At 37.1% G+C, this 26947-nt stretch overlaps 1 protein-coding gene across 1 annotated transcript in view; it reads right to left on the bottom strand.

Moving 5' to 3' along the window:
* ABCA12 (ATP binding cassette subfamily A member 12) overlaps positions 1–26122 on the bottom strand; it is a 180220-nt gene extending 154098 nt beyond the window's left edge. Inside the window, exons 1-2 of the mRNA XM_060106255.1 lie at positions 26054–26122; positions 13563–13656 (exon numbers count right to left, since the gene is read on the bottom strand). Of these exons, the coding sequence (XP_059962238.1) occupies positions 13563–13656; positions 26054–26122 (163 nt within the window). The remainder of the gene's footprint in view (positions 1–13562; positions 13657–26053) is intronic.
* Between the last annotated feature and the right edge of the window lie 825 nt (positions 26123–26947).

The following is a 26947-nucleotide window of genomic DNA, read 5'->3' as shown; positions in this document are numbered from 1 at the left end:
GTTCGTGCCCTGGTCCGGGAGGATCCCACATGCCGTGGAGCAGCTGGGCCCGTGAGCCATGGCCACTGAGCCTGCACGTCCGGGGCCTGTGCTCCGCGACGGGAGAGGCCACAGCAGTGAGAGGCCCACGTACCACACACACAAAAAAAAATCCCATGTTCTCCTTTAGATTCCACATAGCATTATAATAAATGAGGCTTTGTTTAATAAATAGCTGAGTGTTCAAGGGTTGTGCACAGCTAGATGTCTAGAAACCTATGTAACAAAAGTAGGCACCAGAACCATGGCTCTAATACCTTAAGTAACCTCTTAATGTTTGAGATTAACCTAAATCCACCCTTGTTCATTTGCTTTAGGTTTAATTTGAGCTTAAACTTGATACTCTTTGCATTAACACTGCAGAAAAACTGACTGCTTATTGTTCTGAAGGTTTGGTTACGTTACCTAATGCTAACACAGAATTCAAAATAACCCCAAAACTAAGCCTGCCTATGAAATTCACTGGTCCCTATATTTACCCTCCAGGTTATATATTTAATGCTAAATTCCTGCATAAAACTAAAGATGATTCAACAAAATAAAGACCTTAAATTTCAGCCCTTGGCATGCTGCTGAAAGGAATGTAATCTATGTAACAAAGTTCTGTGTGTTTGTTTTTTGTTTATGTTTGTTTGTTTTTGTTTTTTCTGGTTTCCAGAGCTCTGTTTAGCATGCAATCTTATAAACAGCTAATTAAAGCTAACAGGATTCAGTGGAGGTGGATGAAGTTTTTCAGTGCAGATTAGGTTCAATTTTGGTACAAAATTTTGCCAGAGTAAACAGTGTTAGAGTTGTGTGGAGAGGTGTGTGACAGCTTAGGTATGCCATGCTGTTCTCGAATTCATTTGTTTCCCTTTGTCTGTGGGTTAAATATCAAAGCATAATGCTACTCATATGAGAGGAATTCCAGTTGAACCACACTTAGTTCTCCCCTCTAATCCACTCCCACTCTTAAAAAGACTGTATCCAAAACAATGGCACACAGAGCACCAAGCTGAGCTCCCTGTGCTATACAGCAGGTGGAATGGGGGGTGGGGGGTGGGAGGGAGGTCTAAGAGGGAGGGGATATGTATACATATAGTTGATTCGCTTCGTTGTACAGCAGAAACTAACACAACATTGTAAAGCAATTATTAATTAATTAATTTAAAAAAACAATGGCACAATGATACAAAGTTCATTCCACATAGAATCCTATGTAGAGTCATCATATCATAAACTTCTCAAATCACAGGAGCTCCACATCTCCCATATTTTTTGTATCTAACTTCTATACATTAAACACGATGTCCTTTCAATGAATATGATAAAATAATAACCTGTGAAAGAAGCAAGCATTCTGGTCTGTATTCCCCAGTTTTCCACTGACTTGTCAGTAAATCTGAACAGATTTCTTCATATCTCAAGTCTTCATGTATTGTTGCACTAAATTTGTTCATTTGTTTAACAAATATTTCTTGAGTGACTACTAAATGCCAGGCAATATTCCAGAGAGTGGTTCTGTTAGCTATGCCAATAGCAAGTGAGCATTTCTAATAGAGATGAGTGATTCTGTTTGACAGCAATGGTGAGTAGAAAGAGAATTTGGGTAGTAAGACCAAATTAAATCTTGGCTTCAACACTTACTTAGTGAGATCTGTCACTAAAATCTATGAAAATAAATATCTTCATCTACAAAATAGCAATACTTCAAAAAATATTTAATGATGCTTCCATGTGCAAGCACCTGTGCCAGGTGCAAGGAATGCAGTATGGCCTCAAGCAGATAAGGACTCTGTTGTGATGGGGCTGGATATTTCAAGCATGTTTCATGTACACTATTATTGCATCACTGGCTCTTGTTAGTCCATGTGATGGTTTTAAAATGTGTCCACAGAATCTTTGACACTTTTTCCTTTGAGAGGCAGCGCTTAATTCCCTTGCCCTTTAATATGTGTCAGGCTTAGTGATTTATTTCTAATGAATAGAACATGGTAGAAATGATGCTCCGAGGCTTCCAAGGGTAGGTGATAAAAAGAATAACTTCCATCTGACTGTCTCTTGTATTGCTTGGTCTGGCGAAGCAGCTGCCAGGTCATGAGGACACTGAAGCAACCTACAGAAAGAAGCTGAGGGTCCTCACCAATAGTTGGTACCAACTCATTAGTCATATAAGCAATCCACCTTGAAAACAGATATTCCGGCCCTAGTCAAGGTGTCATATGAAGGCAACCCTAGCCAAAATCCTTGATTGCAATCTCATAACAGACTCGAAGCTAAAACTCACATTTAAGCCACTATCAAATTTCTGACCCACAGGAACTGGAAGATAATAAATGTTTACTGTTGTTGCCACTAAGTTTTGGCAATTTGTTATAGAGCCATAGATAACTAATATAGCCTGTGATAGAAACACCTGGATGAAGATAAACAATTATGGAAGAAAATCTTTCAAACTTCCTTTAGTTTACTTTCTATATCAGAAAAAGAAAAATTAAATACCTCCTTACAATGCTTCTATTACTATAGGAGAAAATCCAAACATCTAGGTCTAGTATTAAAAACCCTACATGATCAAACCCCACCCAACTTGATCTCCTCTTCTCTTTAGCACACTCGACTTTGGCCAAACCAATCTACCTATCCTCACCCAGTTTTTAATCCTGACCTTTCTAACTCTTGAAGGGCACATATCTTCTTGTTGCATAGGCATCATATTAATCTTTTTTCCTTCCAAGCTCAAGTACTGGGGTAATTCTTGACTATGGTAATTCATAGCAATCTCTTCCTTTTTAAAAATTCCAGTAGTTCTTGTCACCAATGCTGCTTATTTAATACTACTTATTTTCCTAAGTACTTATATTATTACATGTCGCTATTAAATAAGCAATAAATGTCTGAGCTTCTGATATGTGCAAAGCACTGTGCTAAGAGCTATATCTAACACTTTTACTTTAGTTATATTTTTTCATCTATTATGGCATGTAAATTTTTATGTGTGTGTTTCTTCCCCCCACAATTAGATTGTAAGCATCTTAAGGGCAGAGAGCAGGCCTATTTGTTACAGCTCTAGGCATGTCTTGTAGAATATGAATCTCCAGAAGCATCTTTGTATCATCTCCACAGAGGGCAGCAATTTCAAAACAATGAAGCGATTTTTTGGACATTTTCTCATTCTCCTAATATTTACGAAACTAGCAGCACAGTGATGCAATGTTAGAGTGTGAAACACTTGTTTCAGTGGAACTGGGTCCCCCAGGCCATGTAACTTAAACATGAAATCATCTTGGAGAAACATCTGTGCAGAAAAATTCAGGGAATTATGAACACTTCTTTCCTTAGTCACCAATCTGATGGTACTCTATGAGAGAAGGCATTCTCCTCAACTGTCCTGAAAATGTTGTCTTCAACATAAGACATGAAAAATGGTGAACCTTCGGACATCCTTAGGATTACAGCAAAAGATTCAGTGCTAAAATGAGGCAGAGAATGCTGGCAATGGCTGCAAGGTAACAGGGTGAAAGCAAATTCTTCCATGAAATTACTCAAAGAATTAAATTCATTCTTCAATAGTAGGGAGCTAGTAGAAAATGCAACGGACTTAAAATAAGAAAATAATTAAAAAGAAAGAAAAAGATAGCTCTCAAACATTAGGTTGCATTAAGAATCATCTAAGGAGTTCTTTAAACTCCACCCCACTCACTACCCTTAGCACCTCATCACCTCAGCATCTCATCACCACCCTCTCCATCACCATCACCAGGTGACAATTCAGAAAGCCTACAGTACTAGTGGGAAGCAGCCGCATAGCACAGGGAGATCAGCTCGGTGCTCTGTGGCCACCTAGAGGGGTGGGATAGGGAGGGTGGGAGGGAGACGCAAGAGGGAGGAGATATGGGGATATATGTATATGTATAGCTGATTCACTCTGTTATAAAGCAGAAACTAACACACTATTGTAAAGCAATTATACTCCAATAAAGATGTTAGAAAAAAAAGAGAGCCTACAGTAAAACCCTGGAATCTATGTATTTCAACAGGTGTATTTAGATGATTTTGATTAAGGTAGAGTGGTTAAGTGTATCTGTTTGTAAAACATGAAGATAGAGAAAAGATAAGGAGGAAAAACACTGTTAATATTGTGATTCCTGTATTACTTTCTCTTTAGTTAGCTGCAATTCCACTCCCAGATTTGTCCTAAACTGTGTTAATCTCATTTGGACAGTATGAAATTAGAGGGTTATAGCTAGTTGTGCATGGAAGACCTCCATATTATAAAGAGTAATTATTCTTTAAAGAAATCTGGATTTGAAAATCTGGAAAGAAAATGAAGAATTGAAGGAGGCAATGTTAAAAAAATTCTGGGGAAATCACCATCTGTGATATAAAAGTCTACAGACATTTTTAGCCCCCTAGCATTTCCAGGGTAATCAAGAGATCGTGAAAATGAAAACTGAAGTGCGAGTCTTAAAACCAGAACTCTGTGCCCAACCCAGTCACCAGTTCCTACTAAACCCTCTTTCATTCTGTTGTAGGAACTCTTTATAAAATGTTATCTGATCCCGATGTTCGAATTTTAGTTGTGTGTAAGTGTGTGTGTGTGTGTTATATGCAGAGAAAAAAGTCTGAGAAAATGTACACTGAAATGTTAACGATGGTTATCTTTAGAAGGCAAGATTATGTTACTTATTTTACTTTAGAAGGCAAGGAGACTTCTCCTTTTTGCAACATGAATACTTGTATTAAATTACTTAATTTTAAAAAAATGAGCATGTGTTTCTATGGTCAGAAAGAGAGATAAATATTTTAAAACAAAATTAATTTACTCAAAAGTTCCAATGTCTTCTCATCCTCTTCAAAATAAAGTCCAATACTTTTGCTACTGACCAAATAGCCTCATCTCCCAACACTCACAATAAACATTCTCCTTTTTCAGACAAAGCAAATTCCAAATTCCTGGCACATCTAACTCTTTCATGTCCTATGTCCTCACTCATGTTGATTGCTCTCTGTTAGTAATGCAAAGACACTAGTTGTCTAGCTGATAAACTCCTACTCATTCTTTAAGAATCATGTTAAGACACATAACTTCCTTGTGAAACCTTTCCTGATATCCCAGGTAGTGCTATATGAGCCACACTGGAGCCCAAGGCAAAAGAAAAGGCAGTAATACTGATCTTGACTTTATTTAAAATTTTGGTATTTTGTATATAGAATTTTTAAATTAATTTTTATATTTTAGAATATTGTACTGAAATATGATTGATCTTGATTACTGAGTTTTTGTTAACCCCTCAAATTTTGCCTTGTATCTGCCTCCCCGTGGACCTAGCCCTGATTCCAGGTAAAACTGTTTGGATTCCATCTTTTCTGCTGCTTCTGCTCTTGGTCCTACCTCCGCTAGGGAATTTATTGCACTGCGTACTTATTTTAGTTCCTGATGTATAGTCTGTTATAGACTTGATTGCTCTGAGTCTTCATGACGTTCTTGATCAGCACAGACATGAGATACCTTTTAAATATGTGACAATGGCAAGAATAAATGTGAAACCTTAATCAAGTGTCTTAAATTTTCTAAGCCTGTTTTTTTATCAGTCAAATAATGAGAGCCTAGATGATTTCAATGATACTCAATTATTGATATTATACTCTATATGTATTATTATATCATATATAATATAAAAAATAATATCCAACACTAAAGTAGCTCTTATTATGTGCCAGGTACTTTTCTAAGTATTTAACAGGTATTAATTCATTTAATTCTCACAACTCTATGGGGTAGGTGCTATTATTAACTTCAATATACAGATATGGAAAATGAGGCTCCAAGAATCCAAGAGTTTTATCCTAGGCTTATGTTTGAATACAGGCAGTTTGCATCTCTAGTGTGTGCTCTAAGCCCCTACATTGCCTCTCACGATAGTAATGATTTTACATATAAGCATAAATACATAAATATATAACCAAAACAAAGATTTTATTTTTTAATGTGAAAATACTATAGGTCATTCTAATTCTAACCCACAATGAAATTCTAACTGACCCGAGACAAGCCATTATTGTATGCTGTGGCATTTCTTCCATGAGAGCTACTTTCACTCTAAAAATACACTGGTTCATTTATCTAAGCAAAGGACATGATATGACATAATCAAAGAGAATGAGAAAACTTGAATAGCGAGAGTAGCATAAAATGACTGAGGTCTGGTAGGCCAGCTTTCCTGGGTGATGCTTAGAGGAAGGTTTAATAAAACAGTCACTCAGGAAAACACACAGCCAACCATGAAGCCAGACCCTCACCTGTGAGCCTGTGTGTGGGCTCTATGTTCTCTGACAAGTGAAAAGGAATTGGCTGAAATTACTTTGTGAAATCAGCCTCTTAGCTCCAAGGGTATATTGGAAACATCAACTGATAGTGGCACCTCAGCAAGTGACATTACTATACTTGTGAGAATTTTATAAGCAATCATTTATTTATCTGTATTTATCAGACAGGCTTGGATATTAGAGGTTCCTATCTGACAGTAACAGGAATTCCTCTGTTTTTTTATAAAGGGAAGAAAAGGGAAAAGGAGTAAAAAAAAGAGAAGGCATGTGACTCCCAGAGCCACTTTCAGTGAGGCAGTCACCTCTGGGAAGCTTGTAAGGTAGATCATCAAAAGTAGGGATGAAGTAAAATGAGCAGAAGAACAAAATCCTCCACTGTGCAATCAACAGCTATTCTTTACGCGTTATCTTTCTGCTTGTAAAATTAAGTGTTATTGTACTTCAAGGTATTTCCCATTCTCTGATGCAACTCTGTGCACTAAGCCTAAGAGGGAATTAGTTGAGAAATCCTTTTGTCATGTTATGTGGCATTAGGGTGTGCCCATCTGCACTGCGTGAGAGAATGGCAGAATTCCAAGTCAGGGAGATGGGCAACTACCAGCAGGAACTGTGGCCGTCCCTGTGCACAAGTGTAGCGGGGCCGTATGCATGTCCCCTTTCCTCCTGCTCCATTCAAGTCTGCCCGGAGTGCTAGAGCAGGCAATCACAATCTAATCCCAGTCCTCAGCTTCTATGAGTTTTACAGAATTTACCTCTGTGTTATCATCTAAAGGGTCAGTAATGTTCCCCAAAACAGTTAACTACTGATTTACTGATGGAAGAAGTAAATGATGGGACTCTGGCTTTGAAATTCAAAAGCTGTTCCATGAAATGCAACTGATTCCCACTAGCTATCTATTTTATATTTGGTAGTGCATCGCACGGGAAGATCAGCTCAGTGCTTTGTGACCACCTAGAGGGGTGGGATACGGGGGGTGGGATACGGAGGGTGGGAGGGAGACACAAGCAAGAGGGGATATGGGGATATATGAATACATATGGCTGATTCACTTTGTTATACAGCAGAAGCTAACACAACATTGTAGAGCAATTATACTCCAATAAAGATGTTAAAAAAAAAAAAAGCTGTTCCAACATTTTCTGGAACTTAAACAAGAAGCAGACTGTAAATCTCTCCCACACAAAAATCTTTCATATGTGTTCACAAGAATTTATTAATTTGTGAGGGAAATTTCCAGGTAAATCTACCTGGGGAGGAATGAGGGAGATTTATATCCATTTTCTTTTCCTAATATTACCATTATAGACATTTTTGATAGCACAGTCATGTTTACCTGGGTCAGAGAAGTAAAAATCAAACCCTAAACAAGCTAACTTGTTGTCCTTCACCCACCTGACTTACACCTGATTTTTTTATTATCCATCTCTGGATGAATTTTGTAATCCAATCATCCATATCAATTTTTCAAACTGTATCAAATTCTGACCAACACATAGCACTACTATTTTGTTCCCTATGTTAGGAATTACACTGTATCTGACAAAAGTGTGATAAGAGTGTGATGTTATGATGTGATTTCTGCTATTAATGTGCTATCTGTCCAATGACTGAGTCCAGATTAAAGCATAAAGCGGTCAAAGACCACTCATTATTAGCCAATATATCCACAAGAAAGATATAAAGGAGAAATAATTGGAGTTTGAATGACCAGGGAAGGCGAAAGGGTAAGCTTGTCTTTTAATAGACAATGGTGGGGGGGGAGCCATGAGCATGGGATGTGTGGAAGATTTTCAGAAACAGTTTCTTTAAGGCACAGGCATCATACTTCAGAACAGAAAGTTGGATGAATCCTAATTACGAAGGTCCTGAAAGTGAGGCAAAGAGGAGTTGAAATCTGATTGACCCAAAAAGTGTTTTAGGGGATTATTTCATGATAAAATGTGGGAAGAGTTAGAGGCAGGGCTTCCAGAAACCAAAAAAAAAAAAAAAAAAAGACAAATAAAAAACAAATAGACAAACAAACAAACAAAAAACACCTTTTGAAGAAATCCAGGCATGAAACTGAGATCTTGAACCAAAGGGTGGCAGGAAGTATGGAAGGGAAGGGATAACTCCAGGATGCATTTCACAAGATGGATTCTGCTTTGAAGGATAGAGGTGAAGCAAAGGGAGGAGTCAAGATGACTCAGATGTCTCTAACCTGAGAGATTACCTAGTGTTGCTGGTACACCTGAGAATGGAGAAATCGGATGGGGCAATCACGAGCAGAAGATGAGTGATGAGTTCTGATCTTCCCAGAACAAAGCCTACATTAATTTTAGCCAATAAACATACAAAAGCATATTATTTACCATGGGTCCCTCAACTAATACTATTAAATCATGAGTGTTCTGGAGAGCATGGTACACCCCGGAATTCTATCCTTGTGCACTTGCCTTCACTTCCATAAAAACACACCACACAAAAAGTGAGAGCAAGAGCAGGGCCAGAAAAAAACCTCACTCCTCTGGCTTTCAAAGCCTTCACCAGTGAGAGGCCTCATAGGCTCTTTCCCACTAACAATTCAGATACTGTAGGTGTAACAACACCCATGGATCCCACAAGCCACCAATTAATCAATAATTTCAATCCTTCTTCTCACATTTTTTCCTAGAGCTGCTGACAAATAGAAAAACCAACTGAGTTCACTTTTACAACCATCTTCGACCTCTGTACTAACGGGTGGTATGAGGAAGAAAATGGAGAGGTTGTAAACTCAAATGAGCCTTAGGATTGCCGTTGTTGGCATTTGTGACCTGGAAAAACTCACTGTATGGGTTGGGGGAGGGGAGGGAACTGTGGTTAAAATCCAGGCTCAAGGACATAGTAATTATGTGAACGTTAGTAAATTACTTAACATTTCTATGCCTCAGTTTTGTTACCTTTAAAATATGAATAATCATATTACATAGTTCAAAGAGATGATGTAAGTCTTAACCCAGGAAATATATGCAAAGTACTTAGCACAGTGCCTGCCGATGGTCAAGTTGTCAATAAATGTTTACTACTATTATTATGTTTATTGCATCCATGAAGACAAAATGTATGCTTTGGAAGCCAAAAGGTGTCTTAGGAATGATGAGCTTGGATTTACCAAAGCTGCTGAGTCACATGTGGATGGATGGAATTCAGTTTAACCGTGTGATAACACAAATTTGGATATCGTTCAGTTAGCAGTTTCCCTTGCCTTCCAACAGTCCCTGTTTTCAGCTGTGGGATTGGCTGAATTTCTTATTTTCTGAGGGGGCAGGGGTATTAGAAAGTGACAGCCTCAAGACAGTTGGAGTTTAATTCAGCACATGATCATATTTGTACAGCTGGAGTTTAATTCAGCACATGATCATATATGTACAGTATAATCTTCATTGTTTTTAGTGATATTTTCAACCACTTAAAAAACACTGTTTTTCATTAACTTCATAAAAATGTGACTTCTTGTTGGCAATACTACATTTTTGGGAGTCCACTTATTTCATTATGGGCAGGTCTTGTAAAGTAATCATCACTGAGGAACTGTTTGCCTGCACTTTCATGGGTATGTATGTGTTAAAAGGAGACAGAAGCAACTCACTGCACATTATAGCTTGGCTTAGCCTCAGTGTGATTTGGGAGTTTGGTTTGGTTTTGTTTGCTTTTGCTCCTAAGCATAATATTTTGGCTTTTAAAGCTTGCCTCTTGACAAGCCACTGCCTGTAGAGATTACAAGCGGTTGGAACTATTTCAGACTTGGCACGTAGGCCCAATTCTTCTCCGTGTGAACAAGAAGTATCTGGGCCCGTCTGCCAGCCTTTGGAAAGCTTTCTTTACCTGGGACTTATTATTTGTAGGGGCAAGTTAACCTAAGCTGTTGGTGGCAACACAAAAGGGAGTAAATGAAGGCAGATGATGCCAAAAGTAAGCATTTTGCTTCAGACTGGTGCTCACCATGGCAGGGACTGCAGCAGCTTCCTTACTCACCAAAAATCCAGTCTTCTCCAGGGCCCAACAGAAGGACTATGGAGGGAGTCCTTTGAGTTGCTGACAGTATTTGTTTGGAATGATTTACCAGTCCTACATACCTGCCTGGCTAATCTGGGAGCAGAATGTGCCCACGGGATGACAACTCCCATTCTCACCATAGCTGAGTTTCAGCTGGGGTGTAGTCTGGAGTTTCATCTTCATTTCTCTATTACCCAACTAGTACTGAAGAAGTCACTGAAGCCCAAAAAGGATTTTTACTCTGTTAAGCAGGATCTGATTTCTGTGATACTAGAACTACAATGATGCATGTAGTATTTGTCAAACAGGGGCAGCATTCCGCATTAAAAACTAATATTTAGGATAAGTCTGATACATACATCAGAATCCACTTCTTCCCCATATTTTTTTATTTCATGATAGAGACAGGGAAGGAGATTATATTCCTAATTTCTAATTTTTAGTCTACTTTTGCAAAACCTAAAAAATGAAACATGAAAAATTAGTACTGACTACTGGAGGTAAGAAATGTGAGCCTATAAGCTTAAAACCAGATTCTGGAGCCAGACTGTCCGGGTTCAAATACTGACACCACCACTTATTAACTGTGCAATCTTGAGTGAGTTACTTAACCTCTCTGTGCCTTGGTTTTCTTGACTGTGAAATGAGGAACACAGCCATTACATAGTATGAGATCAATAAATATTTATCATGATTATTATCAGCTCATTTTAATCTTCGAGTATAACAGATGTGAGAAACAAAGAAAAACAACAATCTAAAAAAACAGAATTAAAAAACCTAAATCCAAACTATCATTTTGAAGTTATTCTCTCTCTACCACAAGAAAGAAAAAAGGTAACTGCATCTATACTAGTTTTAGATTCTCTACATTACTCTACAGAATAGTACCTCCAATTATAAAATTACATTTTATACTCTACTGATTACAGGATGAGTTAAAATCTTGGACATACTTTGTATTTGGCTCTATGTGTAAGAGGGTAAGATATGACACAAATCTCATGGACAAAGAATAAGTAAAGGTGGTTTCCAATACCTTTCTCTCTTATCCCACATGATTGAATTTTGGCAAATTAAAATCTCCTTCGGTCCCAGTGTTCTCATCTGTAAAGTGAGAGGGTCCCTTTCAGTTCTAATAACAAACCAATAAACTATTTTCTAGACTGAGTCTTATATGGTCTGAGAGACTAGCAAAAATACTTTTAATGTTTGAACTTTTCTATAATTTTGTTCCCTCCTACCCACAAACATAATTGCTTCTAAGCTAATTATTACTAGAGTATGATAATAGGTTCACAGTAAAAAATGGTTATTCATTTCCTTTTGGATAGTGTGTCTTGCAGAGCCTTTTATTGGTCTGTGAAGCACTTGTCACATGGTTTTTCCAAGTTTTTCTTTATAATTTAGTGGGAGTATAAGAGCTTTCCATGATTTTCCCCATGAATCTCTAAATCCTATAGGGTAATATCAATTGGTTTAAGACTACTCACTCACACACCTTATATTTTTCTCTTAGAAGTTTTAGAAAAGGAACTTTATATAATTGAAAAATCCTTAAGAACAAGAAATTGGTGAAAATAAGTTGTTGAAAGGAGCTAACAAACTCTTATTACTATTGCTAGCAAATTGATAATTAGCATCTTTAACTAGAGTAGTTCAAAGAGTATTTGTCCTTATGTGCTGAATGCATTATTTCTGAAGCCCATGTTACTTAAGATATACAAAAATACATAAATTCTAACAGTATACAATGGAATTAATCTGTTATAAAGAACTAATATACACACAATATGAAGAGAACAAAATTATGCTGTTTTTATAAACAACCTAATAAAATCTCATCAATAACTCCACATAATCACTTGTGCAAAAGTCCTTTAGAAATGATAAGGTGCAATTCAAATGTAAGGAATTATTTGTTCTAGCACCAAGAGTTTAAATGCTTCACACTAACTGAGTTGATACTTTCTTTTGAATTATCATATTGTGTATAATTAAAGTAGATTCCACCATGGCTCTCATCTTACTTCTTAGGACTGGGTGATTGAAAAGCACTGTGCTTACTTTAAAAAGTCACTAGCTCATTATTCTCTTTACAAATAATTCGGCATAGTGTTCTTTTATTTGGTGGATTACCATAATTTATCTGAAATACAATTTGCTTTTTCAGAAATCTGATTTACAGGAAGCTTTTTAGGAGATGGCTGCTTTGTGAAACATGAAACACCTGACCTGACTTTACTCCTCTCCTAAGAAAACTGACTCCGAAGTTTAAAAACAAAAGCAAAAACAACACTGGTCAAATCACTGGGGTTAAAAGGCTCACCCCGCTCAGTTTTGAAGACTTTTCTGAGTCTCTTCTGCATTTCCATCCTGGATCCAAAAGAAATCATGAACTGAGTTGGGCATTGTGCCCATTTTATAACTTGGTAATGACTAAATGTAACTGAAACAACACTAATTGGAAAATAATCTTCTTTTAAACTAAATGTTTTGATACATTGCACCATTCAAATATTAGCCCTGAAGAAAGATGAGATTTTCATAGTACTCTGGATTTCATTTGTTCAGTTGATCAAATTCCACTCTATGGTTTCTGCTATGATACAAAAGAAAAGGATGATCTAAGTTTGAGATGGCTGTTTGCTTGTGGTGTACACACTATGGTGGGATTTATGAGATGAACAATAAATGAGTTAAAATTTTATAGTTAAGGGGAAGGGTAAGCTGTGACAAAGTGAAAGAGCGGCATGGACATATATACACTACCAAACGTAAGGTAGATGGCTAGTGGGAAGCAGCCGCATAGCACAGGGAGATCAGCTCGGTTCTTTGTGACCGCCTGGAGGGGTGGGATAGGGAGGGTGGGAGGGAGACGCAAAAGGGAGGGGATATGGGAACATATGTATATGTATAACTGATTAAATTTGTAAAATAAAAAAAAAATTTATAGTTAAAGATTAAAATATATTCTTGCTCCTACATACTTTATATTTTTCTAGATTATTACAGGCTCAACTTCTTACTGATTCAAAAGACTGGGGAAAAGACATACTAAGCATTTATACAAACACTTCCAAGTGGGAACACTACTCAGAAAAATAAATTTTACAATAAAACACTAAAGTGGTAGCAAAATAAACTTTAACTAGAATCCAAAAGTTAGGGAAATAAACAAATCTCATTTACTTACAAGTTGGCTTCGGTTTTGGAGGAAATTTGGTCCGGGTAATAGCCAAAATTAAGAAAATAGTAACTGGCCATAAAATCAAGACAAGTGTCCAAAGCTGCAAAGTAATGATAGAAAAAAAATGTTAATTATATTGCTAAACCAAAACACCTGACAAGAAGTACATTATACTATAAAATTCCAACACAAGCCAGATATTTGCCTGAAAATATTATTAATAAGAAAGGAATGAGAGAGTTTTAAAAATGCAAGAAACCCTGAAATAAACACAAGAAGGATTTTTCCAGGTTTAAAATCTTAAAATAACCTTCTGAAGCCCCCTGTCCAGTCACCTTTCATGACTGTCCCAAGAATGATGCTCTTCAAATTCAAGTATGATCAGGAACTTCCTAACTTGAAAATCTTTTAGAGCTTCCCAGGTGTGTGTTGGATAAGGCTCAACATACTAATAAACAGGGCATATAAAACCCAACCTAATTTCGACCAAGGTGTATCTTACCACTTCCAATATTAGCATACTACGCTCAGGCATAAAGATTAGTGTGTGACATTGGCTGATGGCTCAATAAACATTGTTGAACAAACGAATGAATGAATGGTTGAGTCAACAAGTAAAAGAGTAAACAGAAACTTAAAGTTCTATGCAACCCCCTCCAAACCACTATAAATAGTATCTTGTGTCTGCTTCTATTATAGAACTTATACTCTTTTTATCAATATATCTTTTCTTTGGCTTGGCTCATGAAATGAACTGGTAATTCTTTTATGGCAAGAACAGTGTCTAATTCATCCCTGAATTTCCACTGGTATAGAATAGAGGTTCAATAAATGTATATTACATTGAAATTTCTATGAGAAAATTTCACTGTAAGACACTCAGGAGTGGCTTTCCTCCCCATGTAAACATGATGCAGTTCATAAGACACTATCTGCTTCATATTTTACATACCAATAAAATTGGTTCCATAGCAGTGAAAAACATGTATTCACAAGAACATTAACTGTGCCTATAGCTAAACTATGTTTCTATCTGATTATGCAGTCAGACTTGTTCTCATTCTTCCCCCATTTTTCAGAGATTTGCTTCTGCTAAATCTCAAACTACTGCCTGGGGTTCTTCAATTCTCCAAAACAATCTAGACCCATTCAACTATTGATCCTTAAGTAACTCCCAACCTTAATTTTCCATGAAAATCTCCATGTGTCTCTATCAGCACTGATCTCCTTGCTGGCAGATCTGTCACCAAATTCTTAGAACTTTGGGTTTAAGGGCAAGTTTTAGAAAATGGAGGAAGTTGACTGTCGATCTGGGGAATCCTAAGGTACTCAGTTTAACCAGAGCTTAAAAGCTCCCAGACAGGCTCAACAGCCTAATCTATAGAAGCACTTCTCAAGCATTAATGTGCATACCAAATCACCTAAGGATCCTGTAAACACATAGATTCAGATTCAGTAGATCTGTGGCTGGCCGGAGGTACTGTATCTCTTTCTAACAAGCTCCAGGTAGGTGATGCTGATGCTTCTGTCCATGGTCCACACATGGAATAGAGGAATTCTAAATGCACACCACCCTACCTAACTAGCAGGACTGTTTACAGTCTTGGAATATTTTTGTTGGAAATTTCCTTTGAGATCATCTAATGCACAGAATTCTGGGCATTTCTAAACTTGGACAGGAAAAAAAGATCACATTTTTATTTTCTCCAGCTTATGACTCTTTAGTATTTCCATTAATGATGAATATAGGCTAGGAACCACAATGTTATTAGAAGTACCTGTGACTTTGTCACCAATAGAAACCACAGATATTTTCAAATCATATTAGTACTTCAAAGTGCTGTTTATACTCATCACAGCATTAAAATTATAGCAGTCATGGATTCACCTTTAGTTATTTATTTAATGATAGAATGAACATGCACTACCGTATCATAAACTTGCTTTTCGATACCTTAATAACTGAATTTCAATATAATTGGTTTTATTTGTAATTGTATTTTTTTCACTGATTTAAGAACATTATTCTTAGAAGGGCCATAGGCTTCACCAGGCTGTCAAAGACATCCATAGCACAAAAGAGGCTAAGAAGCCTTGATCTGACCCAACTCCCTTTTTTATTCTCTGGGTTGCAGAGGGTTAGCATAACTTATCCAAAGTTACATACCCATTTGGAAAGCAGAGCAGGGGACAAGGATGTGAACACCAAGATACTTAAGATAGCATTAAAAAAAATCATGCTGCTCCGAGGAATATGAAATACGAAAGTACTACAGAAAGTGTATTGGAAAAACATGCGTGTTATGAAAATATAAGATGTGTTATTAATCTAGCCTATCTCTGATATATTTGAAAATTAGAGTCTATTCTTTGAAGATCCTACATACAATGTACAATTTTTATTCTATGTGACTCATTTGAAATGTAGACTATAAGGAATTAAGGTTAAAAATATTTAATGCTTGTGGATTTATTGGTTTTATATTTGAAGCCATAGTTATCCTTTTAAAAATGTACTCATCTGAGTAGGTTCAGTGCCCCACAGCTACTTTTAGGAACATCTATTCATTTTCCATAGCAACCTCATGAGAATTCAGTGAGCAACCGAGATCAGTTACACCAACACAAATGTACATTTGCATTCAAATAAAGAACATATGTCATGGGATATCTTTGTTATCTTTTGGTTGATATAATTTTATGGTTTCATGCGGATGTTTTGGTAATTTTGAAATTAATTTTAGACATGATTTAGATCCAAACAAAAATGCAGTATCAGAGTAGTTTAAGGCACCCTGTTTTAGGTAAAATCCACCACAAGCCCATAAACAATCTATTATCACAAGATTTCCCCCAGGATTTTAGGTCAGAGAGGTTTGGAGAACATTTCTGCATACAGCACTTTAGAAGGATAATAAATCCAAAGCCCTCCACACTGTGATCTCAGGAACGTTAAGGTTGACAAGTTAATCACAAAAGCAAGAAATAAAATTTAAATTTTCATAGCAGCAGGATTGCTCTCAACACCATTCTAAATATTATCATAAACAACCCAGAAGCAAATGCAATGTCAAGGATCCAAATATTAAACCGATGAGCCATGACTTTTTTTGTTTGTTTGGAGAAAAGGCTAAAATGTTGATTTTACATATACAGACATTGGGGCTACCTGAAAACTTTGGGAAAAATAGTTTTTAAGAGTTTCATATTTTTGCTAATATTTTAATTATCTCACATGTGCCTCTATACCTCACTTGCATTCCATACTCCCTGCATTCTTGACATCTAAGGGCATATGCACACTGAGTAATTTACAATTCCTTAGTGGGCCGTGGCATTTGTCTCTTTTTATTTCTCCAGAGTTTATTTGCTATTGAGATGTTCCCTTCTGTTTGCTTTCTCTTCACTTTCCCCTTTCTGAAAAATTCAGTGCCCAAAATCCCTTAGGTGGGGCAGCAAGGTAAGTTCACATTAGGACTTGGGGCACCACAGTGACACAGTAAGGGAGGTGGGTCCTTAGCAAAGTGAAGAGGATATCCACAGTGCAGCAGCCAGACATGGGGTGTCAGGACCCAAGTCGGGTAAGGAGGCTGTCTGTGCAGGGCAAGGAGCAGGTGATTGGTTTCATATAGGAAGGTTGATTAAAAGTAAACATATCCCACGTTAGAGGAGCCTGGCTTTTCACTATCCATCAGAAAAATTATAAACATGATAAAGGGTGAAACTAGAATGAACCCGGTAGTGTTGGGGTGCAATTAAAGATATGGCTATGAACTGCTGGTTCATGAAATATAGCGATAAATGTGTGTGTATAACTTCTTCCTTTCTTTCCAGTCCCACAAGTTGTTTCTGCCTCATTGTGTACTTTCTCTGTCCCAGCCCTGAAAATACCCATTTTTTTCAAGAAACACTAGCTTCTTTTAGTGGATGAGAGCTAAGTGTGCTTGTTGCTATTAGGGTATTGCCATTTCCAAGCTTGAGCAGAGCTATAGAATATATGTAGAATGTATGCAGACACAGAGATAGTTAGATACATACATACATACATAGAAAGAAATAGGTAGGTAGGTAGACCAATAGACAGAAGAGCACTAAATATACTGCTCAGAGAATCTCAGAGAATGATGGGGACACATCAATAAAACACAGATACGGGGCTTCCCTGGTGGTGCAGTGGTTGAGAATCCACCTGCCAATGCAGGGGACACGGGTTCGAGCCCTGGTCTGGGAGGATCCCATATGCCGCAGAGCAACTAGGTCCGTGAGCCACAACTACTGAGCCTGCGCATCTGGAGCCTGTGCTCTGCAACAAGGGAGGCCGTGACAGTGAGAGGCCCATGCACTGCAATGAAGAGTAGCCCCTGCTTGCCACAACTAGAGATAGCCCTCGCACAGAAACGAAGACCCAACACAGCAAAAATAAATAAATTAATTAATAAACTCCTACCCCCAACATCTTCTTAAAAAAAACAAAAACAAAAACAGAGCATTTGCATGGACCCTTCCTTCTGTTTAAAAAAAAACAACACAGATACCTGCAAATGACCATAATTGAGCATCAAATCTGACCCACTGGCCAAAATTAAACATTAAAGATATTATGTTAATAAAAGAGTATATCTAACTGAATAAATTAGGAATCCATGAGTCTATGTAAATATAAATAAATGTATAAGGAAACAGATAAATTGAAAGTTTAATGAGGAATGGAATATGTAGTTGGTCTCAAAATATTTCCCCATAAAATGAGACAAATTGACATCATGCTCCACCTGATGTGATGCAATATGAAGAACAGAGAATCACTTCTGTGGTATTCCTTCCAGAGGTAAAAAACCTGAGTCTCTACTAAATGAATATGCTACAAAACAACAGATACCTTACAAAACAACTGGTCTTGAATGTTCAAAATGTGTCAGGGTCATTAAAGTCAAGGAAAGACTACCAAACTGTTACAGACTGAAGGAAACTAAAGACATGAAAACTATATACAGAACATGACTGGACTATTTTTCTATAAGGACATGATTGGGAGAATTGGTGAATCTTGAATTGGATCTAAGGAATTGATGGTGGTATTGGGTTATATTGGAGGATTTCCTTGTTTGTGAAATATGCACACTAAAGTATCTGAGGTAATGGGGCACCAATCTCAACTAGCTCTAGAAAAAATATATTTGTACTGTTCGTGCAACTTTTCCTTAAATTATTTTAAAATTTAAAAATTTTAAATTATTTTAAAAGTAATTCTTTTTGAAAATCCAGAACCAATTTTTAAAAGACAGCAAAAGAGGGGCTTCCCTGGTGGCGCAGTGGTTAAGAATCCACCTGCCAATGCAGGGGACACAGGTTCGAGTCCCAGTTTGGGAAGATCCCACATGCCACGGAACAACTAAGCCTGTGCACCACAACTACTGAGCCTGACCTCTAGAGCCCGCAAGTCACAACTACTGAGCCCACATGCCACAACTACTGAAGCCTGCGTGCCTAGAGCCCGTGCTCCGCAACAAGAGAAGCCACGACAATGAGAAGCCCGCGCACCACAACGAAGAGTAGCCCCAGCTCACCGTAACTAGAGAAAGCCAGTGCACAGCAACAAAGACCCAACACAGCCAAAAATTAATTAATTAATTAAATCTATTAAAAAATTTAAAAATAAAAATAAATAAAAGACAGCAAAAGAGAAGAGGACCAAGAAAAGAGATTTAAAGAGAAAAAAAACATGCTTTCTATCTAGGAACTCTATCCTGTTGCACAACGCAGGTGGTAAGTTTTGGAGAATTAATGATGATGACAGGACACACTTCAGTGGCCTTGAAGTCAGTGAGGTCATCCACTCAAAATTCTAGGTTTAAATCTTAAGAAATTCCTTGAACGAACCAAATGTAAATTCACTCCAAAATTTCCATTCACTACAAGATCTGTAGTACTTTTTAACTCAATTGAATTACCTAGTAACATTTGCCTCTGCATTTGCTGAGAACTTTTGTTTCGAATCTCTGAAAACCTTTCAAATCTAATTTTCTGAAAAATCTTGGCAGAGCACATAATTTCAACTTTAAGTCATTCACACTTCATTACTTTGTTAGAACCCTTTATTCTAATTATTGTTAGTACACCTGATTCCATTTGTGGCCATCAATTTTATTATGTTCTTATTTTCATTGAAAGTAAATAAGAAAATAAGATACAGGTGAACTTTAAATCAATGTATTACTATATATTTAAAAATTTGAGAAACTACTACTATTTGAATGCCTGTAAGTAGGATATTTACTCTCTAGTCTTAATCATAAATGTCCTCATTTCCTACCATCTATGCTTGTCCCACTTCACACAGTTACATTACCTGTCTTGCCCTTACAGATATTTGAGTTTGTATCCCTTGCACTAGGGTGGTTAGATGTTAGTTATGTCTGAAATGAATAATACTGAATATCAGTACAATTTCCAGATTTCAATGGGGATTCTTCTCCTTAACTCTGAAAATAAATAAAAGTAAAATGTTTAGGATGAAGATTCTCCATTTCCCTCCATGAAACCACAGTCTTGGAGAGTCTTAAGGAAACTTACAGTTTAACATACACTATAGTAATCATTCATATAAGGCTTATACATTCATTAACACAATAAAAAATTATTGAGCACCTACTGTATACCAGGCACTGAGGATAGAGCAATTAAAATTTTCAGTCTTTTGAGGAAGGGAAACATGAAATAAATTATCACCAAATGTAATAGATAATGCTAAGATATAGGAAGTCAAGAGTGTGAAAGGAAGATAAAGCAAGGGGAGCTGAATCTAAAGCTAAAAGATGAAAAACGGTCAGGCAGAAGAAAGGATATGTGTGTTGGATAGAATATAAGAAAGAAGTGGGAGTCTTTCAAGCAGGGGAAACATATGGGTGAAGACCCACAAACGGGAAAGAGGGTGGAATATTCCAGGAAAAGAAATAAGTCCAGAATGACTGGTACATGAAAAGTTAGGGAAAACATCTCTGCAATATGGTTATGCAGCCTGTACTTGAATGTTTCTGGTGACTAGAAGTTCAATATTTCACGAGACTTCTTCATTATTTGACAACTCCCATTGTCCGATTTTTTTGCTCATATCAAGGTGATATCTTCCTTCCCATGACTAACACTTATTTGTCTTAGTTTGGCTTCCCCTCCGGCAGGAGAATTCTACAAATATTTGAATAGAGACAAAATCCTCTCTCCTCTTGGGTACCAATGCCAGTTCCTTCAGCAATTCCCTGTTAAATATGATTTCAAAATATCTTCCCCTGGGTGAATTCTTGTTGTCAAGTGGTCTTCTTAAAATTAATATCAAAATTCAATAAAGTACTCCAAATGATAATAGCTAATATTTGACTGCTGACAATGTGCAAGGTGCTACGTTAAACACTTAACATGCACTATCTCATTTAATATAATCACCTCATTTCCTCTTGCAGATGGGAAATTAGAATCTTAAAGAGACTAAATAAGCCTTCATTCCATAAGCCACTAAATGCTAGAGCTGACATTTGGACTCAGGGAGCCTGACTTCAGCACCTGCACAGTTAACCACTAAGTTTTGCAGCCAAACCACTACAGAATAGATTACTAGCTGCTCTCTTTGATTGCAATACCACACTTTTATTAGTTCAGCCTATGACAGCATTGAAAGTCATTTAAAGGTCGAGCTGTAACCTAGAATCATAACTTTTCATTACAAACCTGAAAATAAAAATCGCCCAAACTTTCCTATATAAAGTATACAGTCTTTTTCTTCCTCTTCTATTCCTTCCTTTTTGCATTGTCTATTAAGTCAAAGGTGACTGTTACTTGGTGTTAACAAGGGGATTCCAAGGTTCATATTCAGAAGTTAAGAGTGTGATACTTTAGATGTGAAATAAACCTTAGTTTCACCCCAAAACAAGGAAACAAACGTGGCACAAGAGTTCTGTTAATTGGGCTTCCTGCTAGTGAACACTGCCATCTACAGAAATAACCCATCTAAAAACCGGGATCAAGCCAATGTTCTGAAATCCATATTTATAGATTATAATACAATTTGAAGATTGGTAAACCTTCTTTGATGTTTATGAAAATAACACATTTTTATTGGGCTTTAAGCTAATTTATTTCTCTATTGCTTCCACTTCTAAAACATCTTTATCTCATTTACTTTTTGCTTGACTAAACTAATAAAATGTGCATGTCTGCTATGTGCCAGGCACCGTAATGAACAAGTAGATACAAATTTTTTGAACAATTAAAAGGGCTTAAGGGAGTAAATGGAACAGATCCAGAAGAGGTAAAAGGGCCTGGAACATTTGACCGTGTAGTTGAGTGACTTGTGCAAGACTGAATTCATTTTAATCTGATTTAGAATTAAACTTGAAATTCGAGTTTAATTCTAAATTGTTTTAATCAAAAAATTATTTTTATGCATGGACCAACCTGTTCCAAAATTTTCAAGTTAAGTCTTCCTTTTTCTTTAGCCATTGTGAGGGAAAATTAAATGAGCAAGGTGAGGATTGGGGAGGAAGTGTCAAATTTGATCCAGTTTTAGAAGTTTATCAAGTTGTAGGAATATCTATGATAGAAAAACTAGGTCTATCATCAACTGAGCTAAAGTGTGATCCACCAGCTAAAATAGTTACAACGGAAAATAAATAGTTGAAGTTAATTTTCCTTCTTTAGGTCATAAGTCTGGAATTAGATTCCACTTCTATAGAGACTTGTAGTCACTTCTTGATATGCCTATTTAGAATCCATCTTCTTAATGAAAGATAAATTCTTATCTTGCACTATCTAGTCTTTGAACCTTCAGTGCCTTTGCTGTCACAGGACTCTGTTTCCTGTCATTAACTAGCATCTCATTAGGTGAGCCTCTCTGTTGCTAACCATCTCCGGTGGAATGTATGCTCATTTTTCCATTATTTTTTATAGTTAAATTACAAGACCAGCAGGGTAGCAACTGCATCTGATTGACTTTCTCTATTGCCTAACATTTCTGTTGGTGCCGAATGTATTTTTTCACACTCCTCTAGTACTCATTTTTTGCAATATAATTGAGAATTGGTATTACCACTAACATTGAAAAACAGCAATATCTAAGGCCTCCTTAGCGAATATGATCTCTTTGTTGATGGGCTGGACTCTGAGCAGGGATTAGAGAATATTGGGAAAGGAAACTCAACTTAGGAGAAATAGAGAAGCAGCAGGAGGTAATGGAAAGAAGAGATCCATTTTTGGTAAAATATAACTTCGTGTTTTTAAACTCACTATGTGACTCTGGACAAGTACTTTGAGCTCTCAGGGGCCCTGTAAAATCAAGGTAGTTAGATAATCTCAAAGAGTTCAGAATTCTGACGTTTGATTTTACAAAAAAGAGAGAAACATTAACTCTAAGAACAATTTTGAGGAAAGTCACCTCAAAAATTAAAAATCCTGGGCTTCCCTGGTGGCGCAGTGGTTGGGGGTCCGCCTGCCGATGCAAGGGACGTGGGTTCGTGCCCTGGTCCGGGAGGACCCCACATGCCACCGAGCGGCTGGGCCCGTGGGCCGTGGCCGCTGAGCCTGCGTGTCAGGAGCCTGTGCTCGTGGCGGGAGGGGCCGCAGCGATGGGAGACCCGCGTACGGAAAAAAAAAAAAAATGAAAAATCCTGCCTTCCCTTTTTTGCAGCCAGGTCAACATGTAGCTTATTCCATTGTTATTTTACTTCTTAGACTGCATAGTTGTTTAAAATTGTTTTTTCACTTTCTAGTCTAGTATATACTATTATAATAAACTTTCTCAGTCATCCCCACTCAATTTTAATTAATTTTACTATATATTTTTTTCTTGTTTTGCATCTCCATTTATAGATTCCTAACTTCTTCCTCTATACACTATCCTTCCTACTGCCTTGCTCTGTGATTGACGCTCTTGAAAACAAAATGGAAGAGGATGGCATGGAGGTGATACTAGCATTTTTCCTTAACGTTCACTAATGACTATACATTTCCAGTGTCACACAACTTAATTTCTATTTTTCTGGGTATAAAAGTATATTTTTAAAGTGCCATATTCAGAACAATTACAAAGACAGAGATAAAAATACTTGCATTTTAAATAACTGATTGATGGATGACAAAGTCCATTTCCTATACAAAGTAGACTTTGTCTTCTCCTCCAATTTATATACCCCTTCTTTTCATGTTCTGTCTTCTAATTTGTCTATATTTTCTCTTTTCACATTTTAAAAACATTTATCTCCTTTTAGATTTTTTAATCCTAACTTTCCAACCTCTTGATTTTCTTGTTCTTCCCTCTTAAGTAACACTGGCACACATATATCCCTTCCACCTGTGTCCTCAAGTCCTCTCTTCCAGTGCCAAGACACAGGATTGGCTCTAGGCAAAACTATGAGGAAATACACCTTTCTTTGCCCTCTACCTCTCCACTTAAAATTGTCTTTCCTTCTCCTTTTGGCATCACCATTTTCTAAAGGTCTCTTCTGTCCCTCTGGTTACTCATAATGGATTCCAGTGGGCCTTCTGTAGTGCCCCAAATTCTGGACTTTTAATGATCTCACTTCCTGCCAAGACTGTGCTAGGTCCCATTCTCTCAAGGTGCTCTTAAGATCTGAATCATTTGAGGTCCCAAAATGAACTAATAGTTCATGTATTCTCTTTCCCTAAGCAAAAGTATTATTATCAGGGGCTTTCAGGGATTTTGGTCACTTAGGAATAATATAAGTTATCATAGTGAAAACATTTTAGCATGCCTGACTTTCACCTTCTGTAAATATGCCATGTCCAGCAGAAATTGACTAAAATGGAGAAAAACTCTAAAGTAGAAAATTGATATGCCAGTTACTTTACAGATGAGGAAGGAACTTATTAAAGTTTCTAAAGATAAAATTTCTTAATGAAAAAATCTATTCACCTGAGGGTTTATTTTTAATTTTTAGGTAAAATGGAATTGTAAGGAAAATATACCACCTTAGCATTCAGCTTATCAGCAACAGATATACGTTTTCAGTTCCTTTATTCTTTTATTTTTAACTATTGAGTTTTCATCACTTAGGAACTTTACTGTATATAAATTTCTTTCTTTCTCCCTTCCCCTGGATTTCCTTTCACCATTACTTTGAATAAAATATGACACAGACATTGCCCCAAATCCCTCTATAATCTATTTGCCAAGTGTTTCACCATTTATAAAGCACTTTGAAATACATTAGCACATTTGGTTCTTACCACCCTATGAGACAGATATGGTAGACCAGATGCCCATTTTACAAATGGGAAAACCAGTGTTCAGAGAAATTGTGATATGCTCTTTAAGTCATGTAGCTAGTGAGGAATAGAACCAAGAAGCCAATTCTTGTCTTCTAACCACCTCCACCTACCCAGACTCTTTCCCTGCTGAATTCCACACAGAACCTACTGTGGGAAAATTATGGAAAGTTTCACTTTTGTGTTGTTTCCGATTTAAGAACAATGAAGTAAAAATATTAATTATTTAAAATTTTATATCCACACCCACACCCGTGTAATCACATAATGCCTTGTGATTTTAAATCCTATCCACCAAATTCACAAAGGCAAATCAACTTCTCCCTTGTACTATATACATCAGAACACCTGTAAGGTGTAAGTAAGTAAGTAAGGTGTCAGGCACTGCAAGCAAACCTAGAGTGAGATACAGTGTATAGATAAACTTTGGTTTCTATGATGCATATTATTTGCAAATATTTATATTATTAATTTTAGGCTGGGAATTACCTTCTAAAATGAAGTGTATCGAATGTCTTTTTGGATTTCTCCAGTTTTCAAACATTCTTCTGAATATGCAACAACTCACAGAAGCCAGTTCCTTTCTCAATCTCCCTGCACCCTATCTGGTGAGGATGTAATAGCTGGCTATGTAATTTAAAAAGCAAACATGAGTGTAAGAGCACAAAAAAAAAAGATGCTGCAATAAGCAGAGTAGACAGATTGTAGCAGTAAAGTGATTCAATAATACTCTTGAAGCATCACATATATATTAACATTTGTTTGGCATTTCTAGTAAATAATTTTTCTTATCAACCAACCTTTCTATTGGTTTTGGTTTTTAAGTACATTTCTCCCCCATTTATTGTACCTTTCATCTGAAACTTTTCCTCATCTCATTTTTAACAGAATTCATTAGGAAAATGTCTGAAAGCATTTTGGCCCAAAATCTAGAATTCAACACAAGTCCCAATTCAACCAGTAACAAGATGTATCCTTTTCTTGCCTGGGCCATGTCCTGGTTTATCCTTTTAATTTACTGAAATCAAAAGGCAGCTCTGGGGGCATGTTTAGACTCACCCCATTAGCTGTAAGACAGATGCAGGGATGATTTCGAAATATCTCATTCCTGCTTTAGAAAATGATTTAAAACTCTTCTCCTTCTCTTTTTACCTGTCATGAACACTACATTTTAAAATTGTCTGGAGCCTTTCCCCCAGGACCCCTTCCCTTGTTTTACTCACCGGCTGCCTTTTGATGCCTAGCCAATTTTTCCAGACCAGGACGTGAAGCTGATGAAATGAAGAAGCCATCCTTCAAACACCACGAACAAGAGAATTCCTCTCTTTTCCTCCAAACCTCAAAAGAAGAATTGGTTCCCCGCCCAACTTGCTGCGTGTCAATGGGTCAGAACCTTTTCATGGCATAGCCTTCCTGCAGGCTGGGGTAAGAAGCCCACAGATCTTCTCTCCCTCTTGGATTTTTCCCTTGGGTTAATCCTGACCAAGGAACACTTCTCAACCAACTCTTTCTCTCAAACAAGGACCCAGACCAAGATCTTTTGGTGGCTTTTGCTTATTTTAAAATAGCATCCAGTTGCTGCTTGTTGCATAAAGTTTAGACTCAAGAGAGAATGAATATCCTTCAGATACTGCCTCCCGGAAATTTAAAAAAAAAAAAAAAAAAAAAGCTGAGCCCACACCTCCTACTCTCCATAAAATGAACTGCCTATCCACACCTTCGAGCAGTTGTCACCTGGCCTGGACACGTCATGAGGAGTTAGGTGGGACCCCTGCCAGGCCAGTAGGACTTGTCCTACATTCTCTCGCTTTCTTCACTACATAGTGCCTGCTCTAGCAGAGGCAGGGCACAGAGAGCGTGTTACAGACTCTGGGCCTAGTGACTCTCATAACAAAGTGTCATTAAGATGTTTTAAGTCAATGAGGCCAGAGCTCAGCTGAAACACTTTGAACCTCAGCCCACCACAAGGTATACTAGAGAAGGTCTCAATATTTAGCTTAAAGTGAGGCTGAATGCTTTGCTTTAGCAGGAAGTGACTATGCTGGCTTCTATCACAATTTAGATTACAAAAAAATGCAGAAAATAAAAGGTAGGCTGTAGGTGACAGAAATGATATA

Source organism: Mesoplodon densirostris, chromosome 8 (genome assembly GCF_025265405.1).
Source record: "Mesoplodon densirostris isolate mMesDen1 chromosome 8, mMesDen1 primary haplotype, whole genome shotgun sequence".
Classification (NCBI taxonomy): Eukaryota; Metazoa; Chordata; class Mammalia; order Artiodactyla; family Ziphiidae; genus Mesoplodon; species Mesoplodon densirostris.
The sequence above is the reverse complement of the archived record's forward strand: the minus strand, read 5'-3'. Positions and strand labels throughout refer to the sequence as shown.